Here is a 17,047-nt window from a genome sequence, read left to right as displayed (position 1 = left end):
TTGTCGGAAATATTGGAAATAAAGGTTGGTGTGCCTTTGGGTGGGGGTCCATTTTATGCTATATTATTTACTATTTAAACTGATGAAATTAGGTAAAACTTACACATTTCTATAACAAAATAGGCCGATGATACTGCTGTATCATGCACAATTCATAAGAGCTCTGTTGAAACTGGCCAATGAAATTTTCAGTGTTCTGTAAATTACATAGTTCCAACATGAGACTGCAAGACTTCATTGCGTAACCCCCCCCCCCCCAAAGGAAATCCGTTTTGAAAATAAACCATAAAACATGAAGGTCTCATTCTATCAAGGTCGCAACGTATAATTATTATTATTGAGGGATCTGATGTGGCTAGAACCTCCAAAACTGAGTACTGAGAGTATACAGCGACAACAGTTTAACCTTTTCTTGCAAAACATCAAGGTATTACAAAAGTATATCATATAGTATCTAGTGTGACTTATGTTGTGTCTTTCTTTTACCAAAATGCTAAAGCAAATGTTTTCAATACTATTATTCAACCTGGCACCTGTGATCTATACAGTGCCTGTCTGGTACCATTTTAAATTGCAAAAAAAAAAAAAAAGCAAAGAAAAGAAGAATGAGGTTTCTTAAATTCACATCAGCTATATTAATTTAGAATACAATATACTTTTAGAAAAAGTAAATGCTGCTGCAAGACCTGAGTTTACAAGAATGGCTAATAAGATTTACAGTGATCAGAATAACCCTTTGTATACTGTACTAAAAAGTCTCCTGCACAAATCGAGCAGAAATCCCCACAAAATACCGAACGTAAGTTTACAGCAACTCATTTATTTACCGTGCTGCTTTATACATTCCATTCGAGCACTTAGAATGTTTGTTGTAGTCTGTTTGTTATATCGTTTTATGTATTAACTTTTGTATTAGTAGATGTATTTTATATGATATCCTATCATCTTGACATTTTCTCTAGTTATTCTTGGACTGTTTGGTATCCTATCATCTTAAAAAACGACTTTTATATGAGTTATTCTTCTTGTTGAGGTATTATATGACTCCTCTCTATAAATTTTATATGTTTACTGGAAGGAAATAAAAAGAAGGAACAACATACTACAGTACAACTTGGAAACACTTGAACAATGGCACAGTTGTTTCCTTCTTTAAATCTGAGGATTCACACGGAGGTTGGGTTGAAAATTATGAATGTGCCTGTGAACGTATACGCAATTTTTTATATGTATACTGGAAGGAAATAAAAAGAGGGAAAACCATACAATAGTACAACTTGGAAACACTTGAACAATGGCACAGTTAGGGGTTTGGATGTTATGAATGTGCCTGTGAGCGTAAGAAATTTTTATATGTATACTGGAAGGAAATAAAAAGATGGAAAACCATACAATAGTACAACTTGGAAACACTTGAACAATGGCACAGTTAGGGGTTTGGATGTTATGAATGTACCTGTGAGCGTAAGAAATTTTTATATGTATACTGGAAGGAAATAAAAAGAAGGAACAACATACTATAGTACAACTTGGAAACACTTGAACAATGGCACAGTTGGGGGTTTGGATATAATTAATGTACCTGTGAGCGTAAGACATTCCGTTTAAGGGGAAGCATAGTGGAAAAGCTTCCCAAAGCGTTTGAAGGATACTTAGAAACTATTGTCAGAGACAGTAACTTAATACACTAACTTGAAAATGAAGAATTGCACACAATTTTCCGTAGCCTGTGTGCTTTATAAGAGTTCCGACTTAACGATTACGCCAGTGGAACTACTATTTTTGCAACTGCATGGACGTGTTCACATTTCATCATATACCTAGTTTATTTTATACATTGTAGAAAATGGTGGGGGTTCTTTTAAAATGAATAGGACCAATATATCACCCTTTCAGAAGCCGGCTCTCCTTGACCTTCAACATCTCTCTATCCGACACTCTCCATTTCACTTAAGAAGAACAAAACACTTACATCCGCCCAGAATCCATACAAATTCTTTGTCTTTTTTTATACGTTGCAACAAAACGTGGGCGTTCTTTTAAAATTAATAAGACAAATATACCACCCTTTCAACAGCTGGCTCTCCTTGCCCTATATACCACCTCCCCTCGTCATATCCGACTCCATCCATGCCACTCAAGAAAAACATACTAAAACACGTATGTCGATACCTGCGTATAACTCATTCCTTGTCTATTTTATAGATTTAAGTAAACCATGGACGTTCTTTTTAAAATTAATAAGACCAATGTACCACCCCTACGATTATTTTCTTCTATCGTAAGGTTATACCACCTACCCCCCCCTTCCCCTCCCCATGTGACAGCCAACATTCACGGTGTACCCTATGGCTACTACACACAAAAGTGACGAATACAAGACTGTGACAGGACGAAACTACACAATTTAGTTCTAGCATAGTGACGAATGTGTGACGAATGTCTAAAATTAACTGAAAATGACATGACATAACGACGAATATGTTTAAACTATAATTACTACTTTGTTAGAATTTTTCGATCAGCCTCAAACATGAGAACACAAAGATCTATTTGTTTTATTTAAAATATTGACAACTTTCGGTACAAAAGATCCTTTTTTAATTACGCTATACTAAAGTCAAAATGTGAAAATCTTTAATGCGCGTTTTCTCAAAACTCACATTTTGAACATTCGTCACTACGCCAGAACGGGGACGATATAATCTCACGTATTATTTCTATTTATTTCTATTCACACAAAAAACTATGCTACCAAATATTGGGGGGATATTAGATACTATATCCCCCACCTAAAATATTGGGAGCACATGCCCCCCCCCCACCGCCCCCCATGATCGCCGCCCATGGGTTAGTGACCATGGAGGGAATACGAACTCTAATATACCGGCCATGATGACTTACGCACAATGCAAAACTTTAAAAAGTAAACGCCAATTTGTACACTTTACCGTCTTGAGTGAATGTAGGCTACAATGGCGTACTAAGCGGTGCGGGGAGGCGGTCCGCTCGGGTACCAGCAAGGGGGGTTCCATGCCGCAGCCTAAAGAAAGTGAATACTTTCAAAACACAATAGGGTAACTTAAGAAACCTTCACTAAAGAATGACAAAATATAATCGTATAGCACCATTTTGCGTCAAAGCCACCTAACATAAAAGGGGGAGGGGTAACTCCCTCCCCTTACACCCCTCCCAGGACGGCTTGCCCTGCATAAGGGGAACAAAAAAGTTTCCACCTAGGGTGCCAACTATTCTATATAGGTACGCCACTGGTAGGCTACTAACCATCTGAAAATAACCTGTTTTTGCACACTAACTAGGCCTATACTATCTTGATCAAACGTGAAAAGTCTGAAATATCCTGTTTTTGACGAGATGTACTATAAGTGGTGCAACTGACCAGTAATATTTGTAAACTACATTTTTTGCACACTTCATACCATCTTTGACAAAACGTTAAAAAAAATCTAATGACAAGAGCCATTGAGGCTCTTCATATATACTTTAGGTGTACACGTAAACCCATATTTCCTCAGGCTTTTAGGGACCGATTGAACTATACACCGGCAACTGAAGAGCCACTGGGATGGTCCGAGTTTCCGAAGGCGTCTTTAGTTGGAGATGCCGAATGCCACCGATTACCTAATATTCGACAAAGTTGCTTGCTTTTATCTGATTGCGCTGCATGTTTCGAGACCCCGGCACCACTTGTTGGGTTCGGTCAGCCAAGTATAGCATTGATATGTATGACGCAATCCGCCTCTGACCGCTTCCAACAGATGCAGCAGGTATTTGCCTTTGAAACCGCATTGTGTCTCCAATACAACAAGTAGCTAGGCCTAACCAAGTCCAAACTTGGATATATTATATGATTATCTATAGGCTATAATGTCTAACGTATCTAATGTATACCGGCTTGACTCTGCGAACTTCTTCAGTTTTACCTTTCTTTATTTGTTCTTCTTTTTCTTTCGTTCTTTCTTTCTTTCTGATACAAATATTTTCAACGGACTTCGAACTCGGCTTTAAGGTAACCATCTATCGCTATCGAACTTTAACTATTGACAGAAAATAGACTTTGCTCTAATAGATCATTCATGCAGATAACAAAAAGAACCTAAGCCAAACGGAGCTAATTAGTAATTAACTTAACTAAGAATGATAGGATACACACATCATTAGTCGTAAAAGCCCCCGTGTATATATCTGTCGAATATTTCGCCTTACACATGAGAACATATCCTCCTTCACGGATTGCGATGTCTGATTTCACAAAACAATCTTGCCGGACAGTGTATAATTCGTAAAGAGGAGACTTTTCTTTCTTTCTTTATGGTTTTAAACTGTTTTAATTTTTTAAGTTACCCTGGACTTTGGAGAGGATCATCAGAGCGCACCAAACTTCATATTTACCTTTCCTTGGCACCTACAGTAGCGCTCACTGTCAAATTATAAGGGTTATATAATACAAATTGTACTGGTAATGTACCTGTGTGTATATATGTATACCACATGCATGTGATTACTTGTGTTTATCCCTGTTGAATGGAATTTCCGGAGAACCAACGAAACCAACAAAATGGCCGGTATCATAATGAAGCAATTGTGGAAGAATCAAATTGTTGATGTTAAATGTTGAAAACGTTTTAACTTAATGAGGTCGGTCTCTTGTAATCTGACCTAACTGCAATAGTCAATATTGCACCAGTACATTAATTTACATTGAAAGAGGACAGAAAAATTATTCTCATGAAATAAACTAGACAACGTCTCATCATGAGCTCTTTTAAGAATGATGTTACTAAGGCCGTTTACACGGTCAAAGATGAGGTCGGAGGAGCCATGACGTCTGTCAAAGATGGCGTCGGTAAGACCGTTACCACGGTGACGGACGAGGTAGGAAAAGCCGTTGACTCGGTTCGATTGTGGACTTGGCGCCAATGGATCAGACCACTCTTTGTGATTCTGTACTCTCTATTCGTCTGCATCGCATTTCCTATTCTTATTTGGGATATGTATTACCACGAGGCATATCTTCAGGCTTTCTCCTGGCTGACCACTGGTCTCTGTGCTCTGATAGCCATTGGTGTCTCTGGTTACGGTATTCTCAGCCATATTGTTTACTTCACTCGTCCGAACCAACAACGATATATCATAAGGTCCGGATCATGTTCCTTTCTTTTTAAAACGTTTTAATTATAAGCTTAATTCTGTTTTTAATCTGATTTATGTGGAACGGAAGACGATGGAGGAAGAGGATGGGAGGGGGGGGGGGGTGATAAAAGGGGTCAATACGGAAAGGGTCGGGACATTAAATAGTATATTTTGTAGGAAGCATAATGGTCCAGTTTGCATGGACCATGGTATTAATAAATAATAAATAAGAAAGGCTATGAAAACAGAGTGGATTTGAAATTTATTAGAAAAATCTAGTTTTGCCGTTCTTCAGTTTATCTTCTACTATCAGATTTTTAAATGGAGGATGAGAGGGAAGGATTGTCAAAGATGTGGGGCGGAAGGGTGAGGCCATAAGATAATACATTCTGAAGAATTGTGGCCCATAGATTATAACTATATTAAGAAAAGAGTAAATAACAAAGTAGATTCAAAATTTATTAGAAAACAAGTGTCGTCGTTTTCAGTTGATCGTGTACTAAACGATTTATTTCAGGCAAGAAACAATAACAGTAATGTGTTACATTATGAAGGATTAAAAAAAAACTTTTGGGAGGTAAATATTCCATTAACTTTTAATATACCACTCTTAGTTTTCTTGAGAGAGAAATAATATTGTGAGCGTATGAGGCTCATCACCGGGGTTGAAATACACCTTTATCCAAATCATAACATTATTATTATTATTCACTTTTTTTTAAACCAATTATTTTTGGATTTTTATTTCGCTTGATCATGAGTGTATCTTGTCAACAAGAAATTTGCATGAAAATTAGAACATCATGTGCACGTCAAGTACAGAATTATTTTTGAAAATCGTTTTCATTATTATTTTATTTTTATTTTTTATTTATTTATTACGTATTGTCTGTAGTTTGCCTACAGAAAATATTTCATTTTTACGAGTATTTATGTTGTCCTTAAGATTAAAGAAACATTAAGCCATAGTTTTCGGTAATTTTGTAACGAAGCCTAGTAAATGAAGGTATAATTATGCACAGGTTTGGAATGATTTCACGGTTATAATGTAAGAAAAAAACGTGTAAAATACGACGCTCTCTCGTGCAAAATTTCAGTCTAAATCCGTCAACATTCATCTTGACCTAATATTTCCTATCATTCAATATAGAGTGAAATGTGTTAAATTCAATTCCCAAATTGCACGTTTTGTAAAGTTTTTTCGACTGTTTCCACCTATATGGTTTATATATATATAGTCACTGTAAAGAAATGTCAAAGGATTCACTTTCGCCAGATTTTGGTACAGCCGCCGCATAGAAAGCATGGTAGCGTAATTAAAATATATGTACCTTGTATATCTGAGAAACGAACGATTCTTAGCACAAGGTGGCTTCCAGATGAGAAAATGTAACAACAATCCCCCACCCACCCCTCCTCATTATAAGAAAACAACAACATTCACGTGAACTTTAAATATTTGTTTTGCCACTATGTTTCTGTTTAAGTGAAAGAAATGAAACCCGATTCCATTGTATTATTCGTTATGTCACAAACAACATTGCCATATGTCATATTTCTCGAGCTATAGATTCAGACTATAGAAAAGAAACCCAGCCACCCTAATTCTTCTTACTTTCTTCTTTATTTTACTCCTTCCTATTCCGTTGAAATCTTAACACTGGCGACATATATACCGATAATTCCCCCAAATGTTCACTATGAGATAGAAAAAGAAGAAACCTGTTAACATGCTTTAAGTACATACAGAACGTATTCGTCTTTGAAACAATCATCATAGTATAACATTCATTTTAATGCATGATAATTTTAAATGAATCAAATTTATACATAACTGCTTTTAATTAACCGTTCAATCTTTTGTTTTGTTTCTCTTCCAGGATTCTCCTAATGGTGCCAATCTACAGCATCGATAGCGTAAGCTCGTAAAGATAAACACTGAATTGAATTCACCTGACCAAAAATGAAATTAAAAAAAATCCGTCTCACATGAAAAAGAAATCTCTAAAATGTTAAAATATTTGGCTATCCTTGGAATAGTCATTCCAAAACTTGCACATTTCAAAGTTTTCGGAAGACAAATTCCATCCACAATCACTTGCTTCATGAATTACCAAAATATATATATATTTTTTTTAAAGATTTAGATTTAGACTATGCTTTACTTGGATATATTCGACTTTTTACGGAGTATAAGTTCGACTGTTTGAACATAGTCAGCTATGAAATACATTCCACTTTTATAGATATAAATGTTTATCGGATACATTCGACTTATATGAATATTGAACATATACGACGATATATTTATTGGACTATTATGACGCCATTGACGATATTTGATAGTTCGACTTTTATTACTATATTCGACGATATTGGATATATTCGACAATTAGGTATATAGTCGGTTATATACTGGATATACCTGACTATTGGATATGTGGATATATTCGACAAAAGTAGTCGGCTATACATTACGTTCGAATATGTATTAGAAGTATTCGATTAAATATATACATTTGACCATTGAATATGTGGATATAGTCGACAATTATGCTATATTGTCGGCTATCGGATATTTTATTATTGAGTACAGTCGGCGTTGAGAACTATTTTACCTTATGTAAATACGTCTATTGGACATTCGACGACAGTTGGATATAATACATTCGACTATCGGATAAATGCGCCTTTATTGATAAATTTTGACTGTATATAACATCTTGGCATTGAATATAATTGATATATCTCCAACCCCTCGCCCGCTTAAACTTATATTATCCCGTCTATGACATACAGCAAGTAGCAAATGCACAACAAGCAACTTCATATTTTTTTCTTCTTGTTATTATATGTTTTGTTTGTTCTTCTAAATATCAGCGTTCTCCCCCTAAATTTTAGTAGAACCCCTTCACACGCGCGCACCCCCCCCCCACCCCTCACTTCATCCGCTAAAATACTCACTTAGAATCGAGTTTGATGGTTATGAGAAAACCGCGACTGTCTTCGTTTAGCTTAACATTACTGTTGTATATTCTTCTTTATTATTATTATTAATTTTATTATTATTATCACATCATTATTATTTTCTTGATTATTTTTTTTATTTTGTAAATTTCAGAGTATAGCCTTGCGTGTTCCACCAGCTGCTATTTTCTTGGATAGCATCCGTGCCTGCTATCAAGCGTTTGTTGTTTACTGCTTCCTGTTTTATCTGCTTCATTATCTCTCCGAGCATTACGACTTGGATGTTCATCTAGCCAGTAAACCGCAGATGAAATCACCGAAACCATTTTGTTGTTTCAAACCTGGACCAAACTCAAAGTAAGTAATTATATTTCAACTTTTATACTATATCATATTTTTTATATTAAGAGAGGACTTTCTTGAAAAATATTACATCATTGACAAGAAAAGGCGGGCTTTCATTATAGCACTTGGTATATATGAATTTTAATTTTACAACTTTTCCATATGTTATTGGAATTGTTGCAAACTAATTTCAAAGTCTTCTAAATACAAAATACAATATTATGCAGTAGAAAAACGGTAAACATCCGAAAGCACAAAAAGGCGGCAAAAAGAGCGACAAACAATATTAGACATCTAACCAAAATATTTAAGTTTTCATATTGCGTTTCAAAATATTAACATTTGGCAAGCATTTCAAATTTGGGGGAAGACTGTTCCACGACCTGCCTCCAGAAAATTTAAAGGACCTTCCCCAGATCTAACCGGAGCAAGTAAACATTATTAGAGCAGCTAGATCTAGTTCTGTACGAATGGCTATCCTATAGTAGAATAGTATTATCAGTAAGGTAATCTGGAGCCAGGCCGTGGACACATCAATACATTACAATATTCCTGAAATATAATACACATTGACGGACATTTAGCCACAACTATATTAAAACAACTAGTAACTAGAGATACGTTTAATTTTAGGGAGTGACGTAGCTATATATATATATAGGTTTTACGCAATTGTATCTGTTTACGCCATATTCGTTGCAGTGTATATTAGAGCATTAATAGGCTATATAACCCTCAGGTATGTAAACCTACTGTGATATTAATATGGTTAAACATTAACATATTAAACTTTGGTATACTGATAGGAGCATCGTTCTGTCTTTGAGTATCATTCAATTTCATTTCCTTAATCTATAATACTTAACAAAGTTGAATTAGTTTACTTTAATACGTATAATATTAAATTTATTAATAATGTATTCACGATCAAATTTATACAGAGTGCTAATTATGGCTGTTTTATTTTTCCAGTGTATAGGTTAGTCAACCTTTTTTAAGTAAGTCTGTGTATATTTAACGGTCAATGACGTTATTACAGGAATATCCAGCTTTGAAAGACTTTATTACTGTTTAAGTATGCCATATATGCACTAATATGAAGTCAATCATATATATCTATACGCTAAAATACATTATATTGTTCTTCTCAGTAGTATTGAATCGCTTCGTGGTTAAAATGATAGGAATTGTTAGCAATATCAGAACGTATAGATCTTAACATATTCAAGTTGGATTTAGAAATTTAGACATACAACTTAAAATTTCAAATAGGGCTAACTGAATTACATGGGACGGCGGAACCGGGCACAGGGTAGGCGCGGATGCCTATAGGGGTTGTGTAGAGTTCTCTATAAAGGAACTCTAGGGCTGTGTGGGTGTATACACGCCCTGTTCTTTTCAATACCACGTTGTTTGCGTGGGTTTTGAGAGGGTGAGGGGTTTATATCCCACACCCCTGGATCCGCGCCTGTAACTACTTAAATGAGAGTAAACTATTCGCCAAAAACTTGATTGTATTAATTTTACTGTGATTCACATAGTTGCATGTTGTGATTTTGCGACGTTTATTAATTATCAGAAGGAATCCTATTTTTCCCCCAAACAATGTTACCATTTTGAACGGAACGTTGTTGTTTTGTCTTTATCTATGCAGGCTGGTATACAGATGCCGTAATGGTGTTCTGAACTTTGTTATCATTGGACCTTTGACAACAGTTACTGCTATGTAAGTATGTAACAAATATTTACTTAAATTTCTTGATTAAAAAACAAGAAAACAAGAAAATAATTACAAACATGTGAAATAAATACAAAGGTTAAAGCCAATCATGTTGTGTAAATCACCCTACCATTAGTTTTGTAATTTTACAATTCTATTAGAACAAAGGAGTGATACTGTAATCGGAAGATCTAAAATACCCACGTGGTCACAGTGTGTTGCTGTTTAAAAGAATAAGTTTTTGAAATGATTTTAGCATGCCAAAAAATGCTTAACATTTTGAAGAGAACATGTTCTGGTTGGTCTGGTCTCCATATTGTTTTTCCTGATATGTTCATTTCGATTTTTGTTTTCGATTTTTAAGTGATGAAAAATACTTTAATCATGAGTGGCAGTAAATATATTCCTTGAAGATTAAGTGACCATTCTTTGACTTTCTAGCATATTTAGGGTGAATCACTGATGACCTAATGTACTGACAATATTGACAAATTTAGCTGTTCTTCTATATAGCGAGGGTGTTGTGGTCAAGTGGTTAAGGCAGTGGACTGGTGATCTACAGGTTCGAGCCCTGGCCAAATCATTGCGTTGTGTCCTTGTGCAAGGCACTTTATCTCCATTGCCTCTCTTCACCCAGGTGTATAAATGGGGACTTGCGAGGTAACTTGTGAATATAGTTGCGTGCGCCTGTTTGTGGCTGCACCCAATGGGAAGTCCCCCGGGGACATGTGGTTGTGGTGCCCCAGGAGAGATTGATTGAATTGCGCACACTGAAGGTGAAGGTCAGCATTCAAAATCAAATTAACTAATTAATTTTACTATATGAATGCCACTGGTCTGAAATTCGTATTTGCTTTGTCATGTCAAATGAGTAGAGGAACATCACTTATATTCAACAAATGTCTGGTTTGTTGTTCTCTTATATCAAACGCCCTTTTTCTGCTTTGTTATAATATATTTCTGGCATATAATTTAGGATAATATTGCAGGTGATCCGTCCTAAAATATCACATATATTCTTTTCCTTGCTATTTCAGATTGTTTTATTATCTTGGTGATGGCTATGAAACAGGAAATTTCACAACAACAGGAGCATGGTTTTGGCTTACACTTATCAGTGCTATATCACAAATTGTAAGTTATGGCAATAGCTCGTAATTATATGCGTCTTTAAATATTTCATCTCCAATGACTGCAGTTTTCTTTATGTTATCACCATGACTATCAATTGATTATTCTTTTTAATTTCCCACCTCGCAATGCATGGTCTATTTATTGACAGACTGCGTGTTGTAAAGCATCATTTTACAACCCTGTTAACCTGAACCATCAAATGCTAAAGCAAATCGAGAACTTTTAATAACAAATAAACCCTTAAGAATATATATACATGATACGAAGTATGACAGTTTTATATAAAGTGCTTAAGTTACCCTTGTCACGTAATGGGTATAAGGCTACGCCATTTTTTAAAAATATTATAAAGTCAATAGTTCATATTTATGTCCCTCTTTCTTGGAGGGGATAGGAACCTCCATCCCACCCTCCCCGCCCCCTTCCCCGCCCCCGTGCCTCATATTGGCGACGTATCTAGAATATCCCTCTGTGGTGAAAAAGAAATAGTTTTCACCATCAACTAATTTCTCCGAACTCCCCCCCCCCCCCTCCTGCCCCCCTCGCCCTCCACTTGTCTCCTTCCTACCTGATAATTCGTGTTAACTTTGAAGAGATACCTAAACAAGTTTATTTGAACTTTAACCCATTTTATCGTTAGTGGGCGATGTACTGTCTGGTAATTTTCTACCAAGCCACGAGTGAAGAGACTGCTCCTTTAAGACCACTCCCGCAGATGCTGTGCGTTAAGTTCGCCATTTTTGGATCCTTTTTTCAACAAATCATCATTTCACTGTTGGTGAATCTGATATATACCTGCATTAATAAGAATACTACCGACCAAACGATGGCATCAGCTGCACCACCGGAGTGTTTGTTAAGCAAGAGTGAAATGGCAAGTGAGATTCATGTAAGTACTATACCATGTATGTATGTGTGCGTGAACGTGTGTATGTGTGCATATGTGTGGGTACGTTTATATGTATGTATATGTATGCACAGGCGTCAAGAGTTATATATAAACTGGCTTTGTTATTCGTTTTCATCGTCAATTTTTCATATACAATTTTCTATTCACATTGCTAGTGCATGTTCTTTACGAACTCTATATACGAAGTATTTCGTACCATCCAAAGAGATGCAATTTGTTGGGATGTTCAACTTTACTTACGTATAGCAATACAGTTTCCATTGTTCGATCGTATTTGATCGCACGACGATCTCATTCGCTGTATCGAGTACCTTTCAAGTTTGTTATCTTTATTCCTCTCCGTAGAATTTCTGCATTGGCATTGAGATGGCAATAGTTTCGGTGGTTCATTTATACGCCTACAGCCACAAACCATACAAGGATGCTGGTGAACCTTTGACCTTCCGGTTGTCTTGTCGCCGTATCTGTGATTACTCGGACATGAAAGACGACATCCGTGTCCACTCAGGAAGATTCAGTAAGTCAAGCAAAGTCAAGAAACTGACTTGCGATATATATTAGTTGACGGAGGGGAAGGGGAGGGGAAGGGGAGGGTAAGGGGGAGCATCGGCCTACAGGTTAGAAATCGAAGGGGCGCTGCCTAGCACGAGGCGAGAACTTGGCAGCGCCGTGAGGTTGAGTTGCCGATGGTCCTGAAAGCGTTGGTATACTTTTGATCGCGAAAGGTGCTTGTTTTGTCCGTGGAGCCACTTGTTGTCGCCGGTTGGATCACTGAGCTAGTATGACAATAAATATGCTCCATCGTCCACCGATGGTGGCCGTGTGGTTTTCCATAATAAGGACACTCTCAAAACACATGTAATGAACGCGTAAACTCTCACCAAGCAATATCAAGCAATATATATTTGATCTGTCCCCCGGCCCCTCGCCTTTACTGTTAAGGATATCCTACGATGTTTAGGATCAAATAAATTGCTTTCCTAACCTGTATTTGCTTTATTGACTTCATTTATCCATAAATAACAGACAAACGAAAGCAATGTAATTCAATCTCTTTTTGGCCATCTCTATAACAAATGATATTTGGTATGATGTTTTTACGTGACACAAAAAAATGTATGCAATCATAAACATCGGTTTCTCAAAAGCAGTTCTTACAATTTCTTTTCTCTCTGCAGTTCAAAGTATTAAAAAACGAGGCAAAGGAAAAGATAAAGAAGATAAAGAAGAAACATATCAAGATGGCGACACAGCAATGAAAGTTATATCGATGAAAGACAGTACAGACGAGGAAATGGAAACCTCTTCGGGTTCGGAGGGACCCGACGACCCTGGACAAGCAACCGGATACAGCAATGACGAATCGAGCCATGAACAAGATGGAGGAACCATCAAAAATCCTGGTTTAGCTTATTCTAGCGAAATACAAGATGAGCGTCTTCCAAGTTGTTCTGACACTGTACCAATTATCGATCACTCTATGCAGTTAGCTACACAACTCCAGGCGTTTGCGAGTGATGGCGCTCAACCGTCTTATCAGGAAGGGCCAATAAGCGGCCGAGAAAATGAACACTGTCAAGTGGATGTTCAACCGGCGCCCATCGCGATTGACACCGATGACTTTGGCATGAGTAAATCATTTCAGAAGAGCGATGAACTATTTCCATCGAATCTTGTAGGAAACGAAATAGGAACATACAACACGCTCACAAATTCACCGGAAGCGGACTTGCTTAGAGAGAGTTTACCTAATTGCCAGTTTCAGGATCTATCTCTTAAGCCATCAACAATAGTGGAGACACAAAACGACTGGATAAACCAACCTATTATTGGTGGAACCTTAAATGTGGTAATCGACGAATTTGATCAAGTGACAGGGAAGGATGTCCAATCAACACCAGGGACGACAAATGACATCAGCAGTCAAGTCACGGGCTTAACCAATCACAATATTGGCCAGCCGACTGCCACTGAAGTGGCGAATGAGACGAATGGGTTCGATGACGACTTTCTCCCGTCGTCGTTTGAAGTTACAAACGGTGACGCCGAGTCTGTAAGATCTACCTATCCGGACATGATAGAAGGCTTCGATGACGCATTTGCAACAGACTGTTAAAGTGTATGGAAGGCCGTTGTGCCATATGTGCATGTTTTTGTTTCGCTCATTCAGATAAAGACGATGAATATTTTCAATGCCGTCACTGGGTAGAGAACCATTAGATAACTCTACAATTCATAGCCAGAAGGCGACTAATGGAGTACTGCCCAAAGAGGATTTCCTCTAAGAGGATCTCGCTAAATTTCGAAGGTCGTAGTAGAGAAACATATACCGTTAATTGACTCGAATAACGTCATTCTAGTTGGTCAGAAGAAAACATATTTAGCATGAAACTTGTTTAACTGTAAAAATTCTCGTTTCTCAAGCAAATACCCGTGATTCGAAACATGTTTTGTTATCTTTAAACTTTCGCTGTATATCTTCAAGCAGTTGCAGTCTTTCGATGCGAATCAACGTAAACAGAACAGAGATATCTAAGGAAATATAGTTCCTTTGAAACTAGAGTTTGGAAGGTATCAATGAAGTTCTTTGTTCGTATAATGTTTGATAGCTATATGAGTAAACCAATAGCAATAGGCTTACGATCCTCATTCTGAGCTCGAATATGATCTGTTTGCGGAAGGCCTCTGGCAAGATCACCATGGGCTCAAGAAAACACGAGCATGTGGACGGGGGAAGGGTGTGGGGAGCGGAATGTTTGAATTATTAGATTTCATGGAAGACTGGCTTTTTATGAACCAAGGCCGATTTGCTTTTCTCCGAGTACACAGTCAAAAGTACCAATGCGAGTACGAACGCATGTACTCGAGGTGGCCCAGTTCGGAGATCTTCGACAGAAAATTCATAACTGTAGATGCTACGGTAACCCAGATGAGACAGACAACTATATATGAAACTCTATAATCGACTATTTAAACTTCGCGTTTTCAACTAATGTTACTTTTGAAAATTTCGACTTTTCGTTTTGTTTTTGCTTTTTTTTCAAAAAGTTTTCCCGTTTATTTCGACTTTTCTGTTGGTTATATAACAAGTCTCCAACTTTCTATATTTTGCTGGAAACTTCGACTTTTCGGTTTCTCTAAATTTCGACTCTTTCCTCGAACTTGCAAGTTTCTAAATCAAACATTTCACTTATATCCTCTAAGATATCATGATATCTAGTTTTAGCATTATTTGAAGTTGTATCTTTTCGTTCATCTAATCAAGGTCGGGATACAAAAGGTCCACACGAAAATTCTGGTAAATCTTTACTCAATATGCCGAATTGTCGACTTTCTGTAGAAGTTTTGAGTAGAATATCGAAACATTGGAGGGATAATGTTTGGTATATGAAAATATGATAATTTGATTGCCTGGCAAGGGCAAAAAGATCCAGTGGAGTCGGTCCAGCACTGCCGTGAAAGTGGGAGTAGAAATATTCTTCTGCCTTTACATTTTAAACTCATGGCAATTGCCTCTCTGTCTCCTGTTTCAACGCCTCTGACATTTTCTAACATAATTACTGTTACGGACAACATACGTATTTCGTAGGAGGGCGTATTGTGGAACGAACTGTTGGTGTGACCAGAAATAGAGGTCGCTAGAAAACTTTGTTCTTCGATAGTTGTTTAACGCACATGCGGACTATTATTGTATTGATGTTAACGTGCCATTATCAAAGATTTTGAAAGGGAAAGAATAACACTGCTCCGAAAAGTGAATACGGAAGTAGATGCTCACACGAAAGAACGCCATTAACTTGTCTTGTGGATAAAATGCTGGTCATTTGCATCTTACACATTAGAGAAAAGATAAAGAAGCTTCGATTCTTTTTCAATAAAATGCAAGGAGGATCCAAAGAAAATAACGCAACTCTTTGTACCGGTTGTCAGAGGTAGCGAGGGGAACACTCAATTCCAGTTTATGTATATATATGGGCCATAAAATTAGGTCTTTAATTAGGTATAAACGCAAGGTTGTTCTAGGACAAGTATATGTTTTGTACATGGGGTTGAAAGGGTGATCCCCAGTGGATCCGTGCCTGTTGTTTATTATGGAGAAAATGAAATATAAAGTTCAAGTTCCTGTTGTAAAGTATTTTGTACTTAATATTTTTTCTTTGTTCTTCGTGACTATCTGAAGGAATATTTATAATTGTAAATACTTACAACCGTCATAATACAGACACCGACAGGAGAAATTACTGTTTTCAAATAGAGGAAAAATGGTTGGTTATTTTTGCGACCATTTTCCCCATTCTGTGATCGAAATATTATTTTTTAGTAACCCAACTCGTTACTTTGAATATTGCATCTAGCCTCTCAATTATATGAACATGCATTAGCAGGTTATGTACCTTAATGTTGCTTCAGAATCGTGTTAATCACCTACCTGTCAGTTAGATATTCAGGGGCGTATCCAGGGGGGCGCAACAGGCGCGCCCCCCCCTATTAGCCGTCACCAACAAAAAAAAAAGTTTAGCAAAAAAAAAAAAAATTGATGACGACCTTTATGTGAGATGTCGGTGATTGCTCAACCCCCCCCCCCTCCCGTATGCTTTATTTTTTGTTTGCCATAAAAAGGTTCTGGCGAAGTTCGGCGGCATAATACTTTTAGAAACATAGATGGTAATTGTGTTTGTATTATCACTATAAACACTAAGTGACATGCCAGCCATACTAAATTGTGCATTGTGTGTCCATATTTACTGGAAATGTTGCTTATTATTAAGGTCGAAAAATGGATCACATATGGCACCATTTTGCATTTCAGCCCTTCT

At 37.0% G+C, this 17,047-nt stretch overlaps 2 protein-coding genes across 3 annotated transcripts in view; one reads left to right on the top strand and one right to left on the bottom strand.

The window, feature by feature from the left end:
* Positions 1-4,073, bottom strand: part of LOC139979642 (sodium- and chloride-dependent glycine transporter 1-like) — a 76,971-nt gene extending 72,898 nt beyond the window's left edge. The window contains exon 1 of the transcript XR_011797241.1: positions 3,945-4,073. The gene's annotated coding sequence lies outside the window, so the exon portion shown is untranslated. The remainder of the gene's footprint in view (positions 1-3,944) is intronic.
* LOC139979639 (uncharacterized) lies at positions 3,545-16,365 on the top strand. 2 transcript variants are annotated; one of them, XM_071990642.1, is made up of 8 exons: positions 3,545-3,788; positions 7,035-7,071; positions 8,276-8,478; positions 10,121-10,192; positions 11,224-11,320; positions 11,961-12,209; positions 12,576-12,747; positions 13,409-16,365. In XM_071990642.1, the coding sequence occupies exons 2-8, from the start codon at positions 7,045-7,047 to the stop codon at positions 14,344-14,346; spliced, it is 1,758 nt and encodes a 585-aa protein (XP_071846743.1). In that variant the 5' UTR covers positions 3,545-3,788; positions 7,035-7,044; the 3' UTR covers positions 14,347-16,365. The 2 variants fall into 2 exon arrangements, with proteins under 2 accessions (XP_071846743.1, XP_071846742.1); XM_071990641.1 differs by lacking the exon at positions 3,545-3,788 and adding an exon at positions 4,173-5,159.
* The last annotated feature ends 682 nt before the right edge of the window (positions 16,366-17,047 follow it).

This window comes from Apostichopus japonicus, chromosome 14 (assembly GCF_037975245.1).
Source record: "Apostichopus japonicus isolate 1M-3 chromosome 14, ASM3797524v1, whole genome shotgun sequence".
NCBI classification, from domain to species: domain Eukaryota; kingdom Metazoa; phylum Echinodermata; class Holothuroidea; order Aspidochirotida; family Stichopodidae; genus Apostichopus; species Apostichopus japonicus.
The sequence above is the reverse complement of the archived record's forward strand: the minus strand, read 5'-3'. Positions and strand labels throughout refer to the sequence as shown.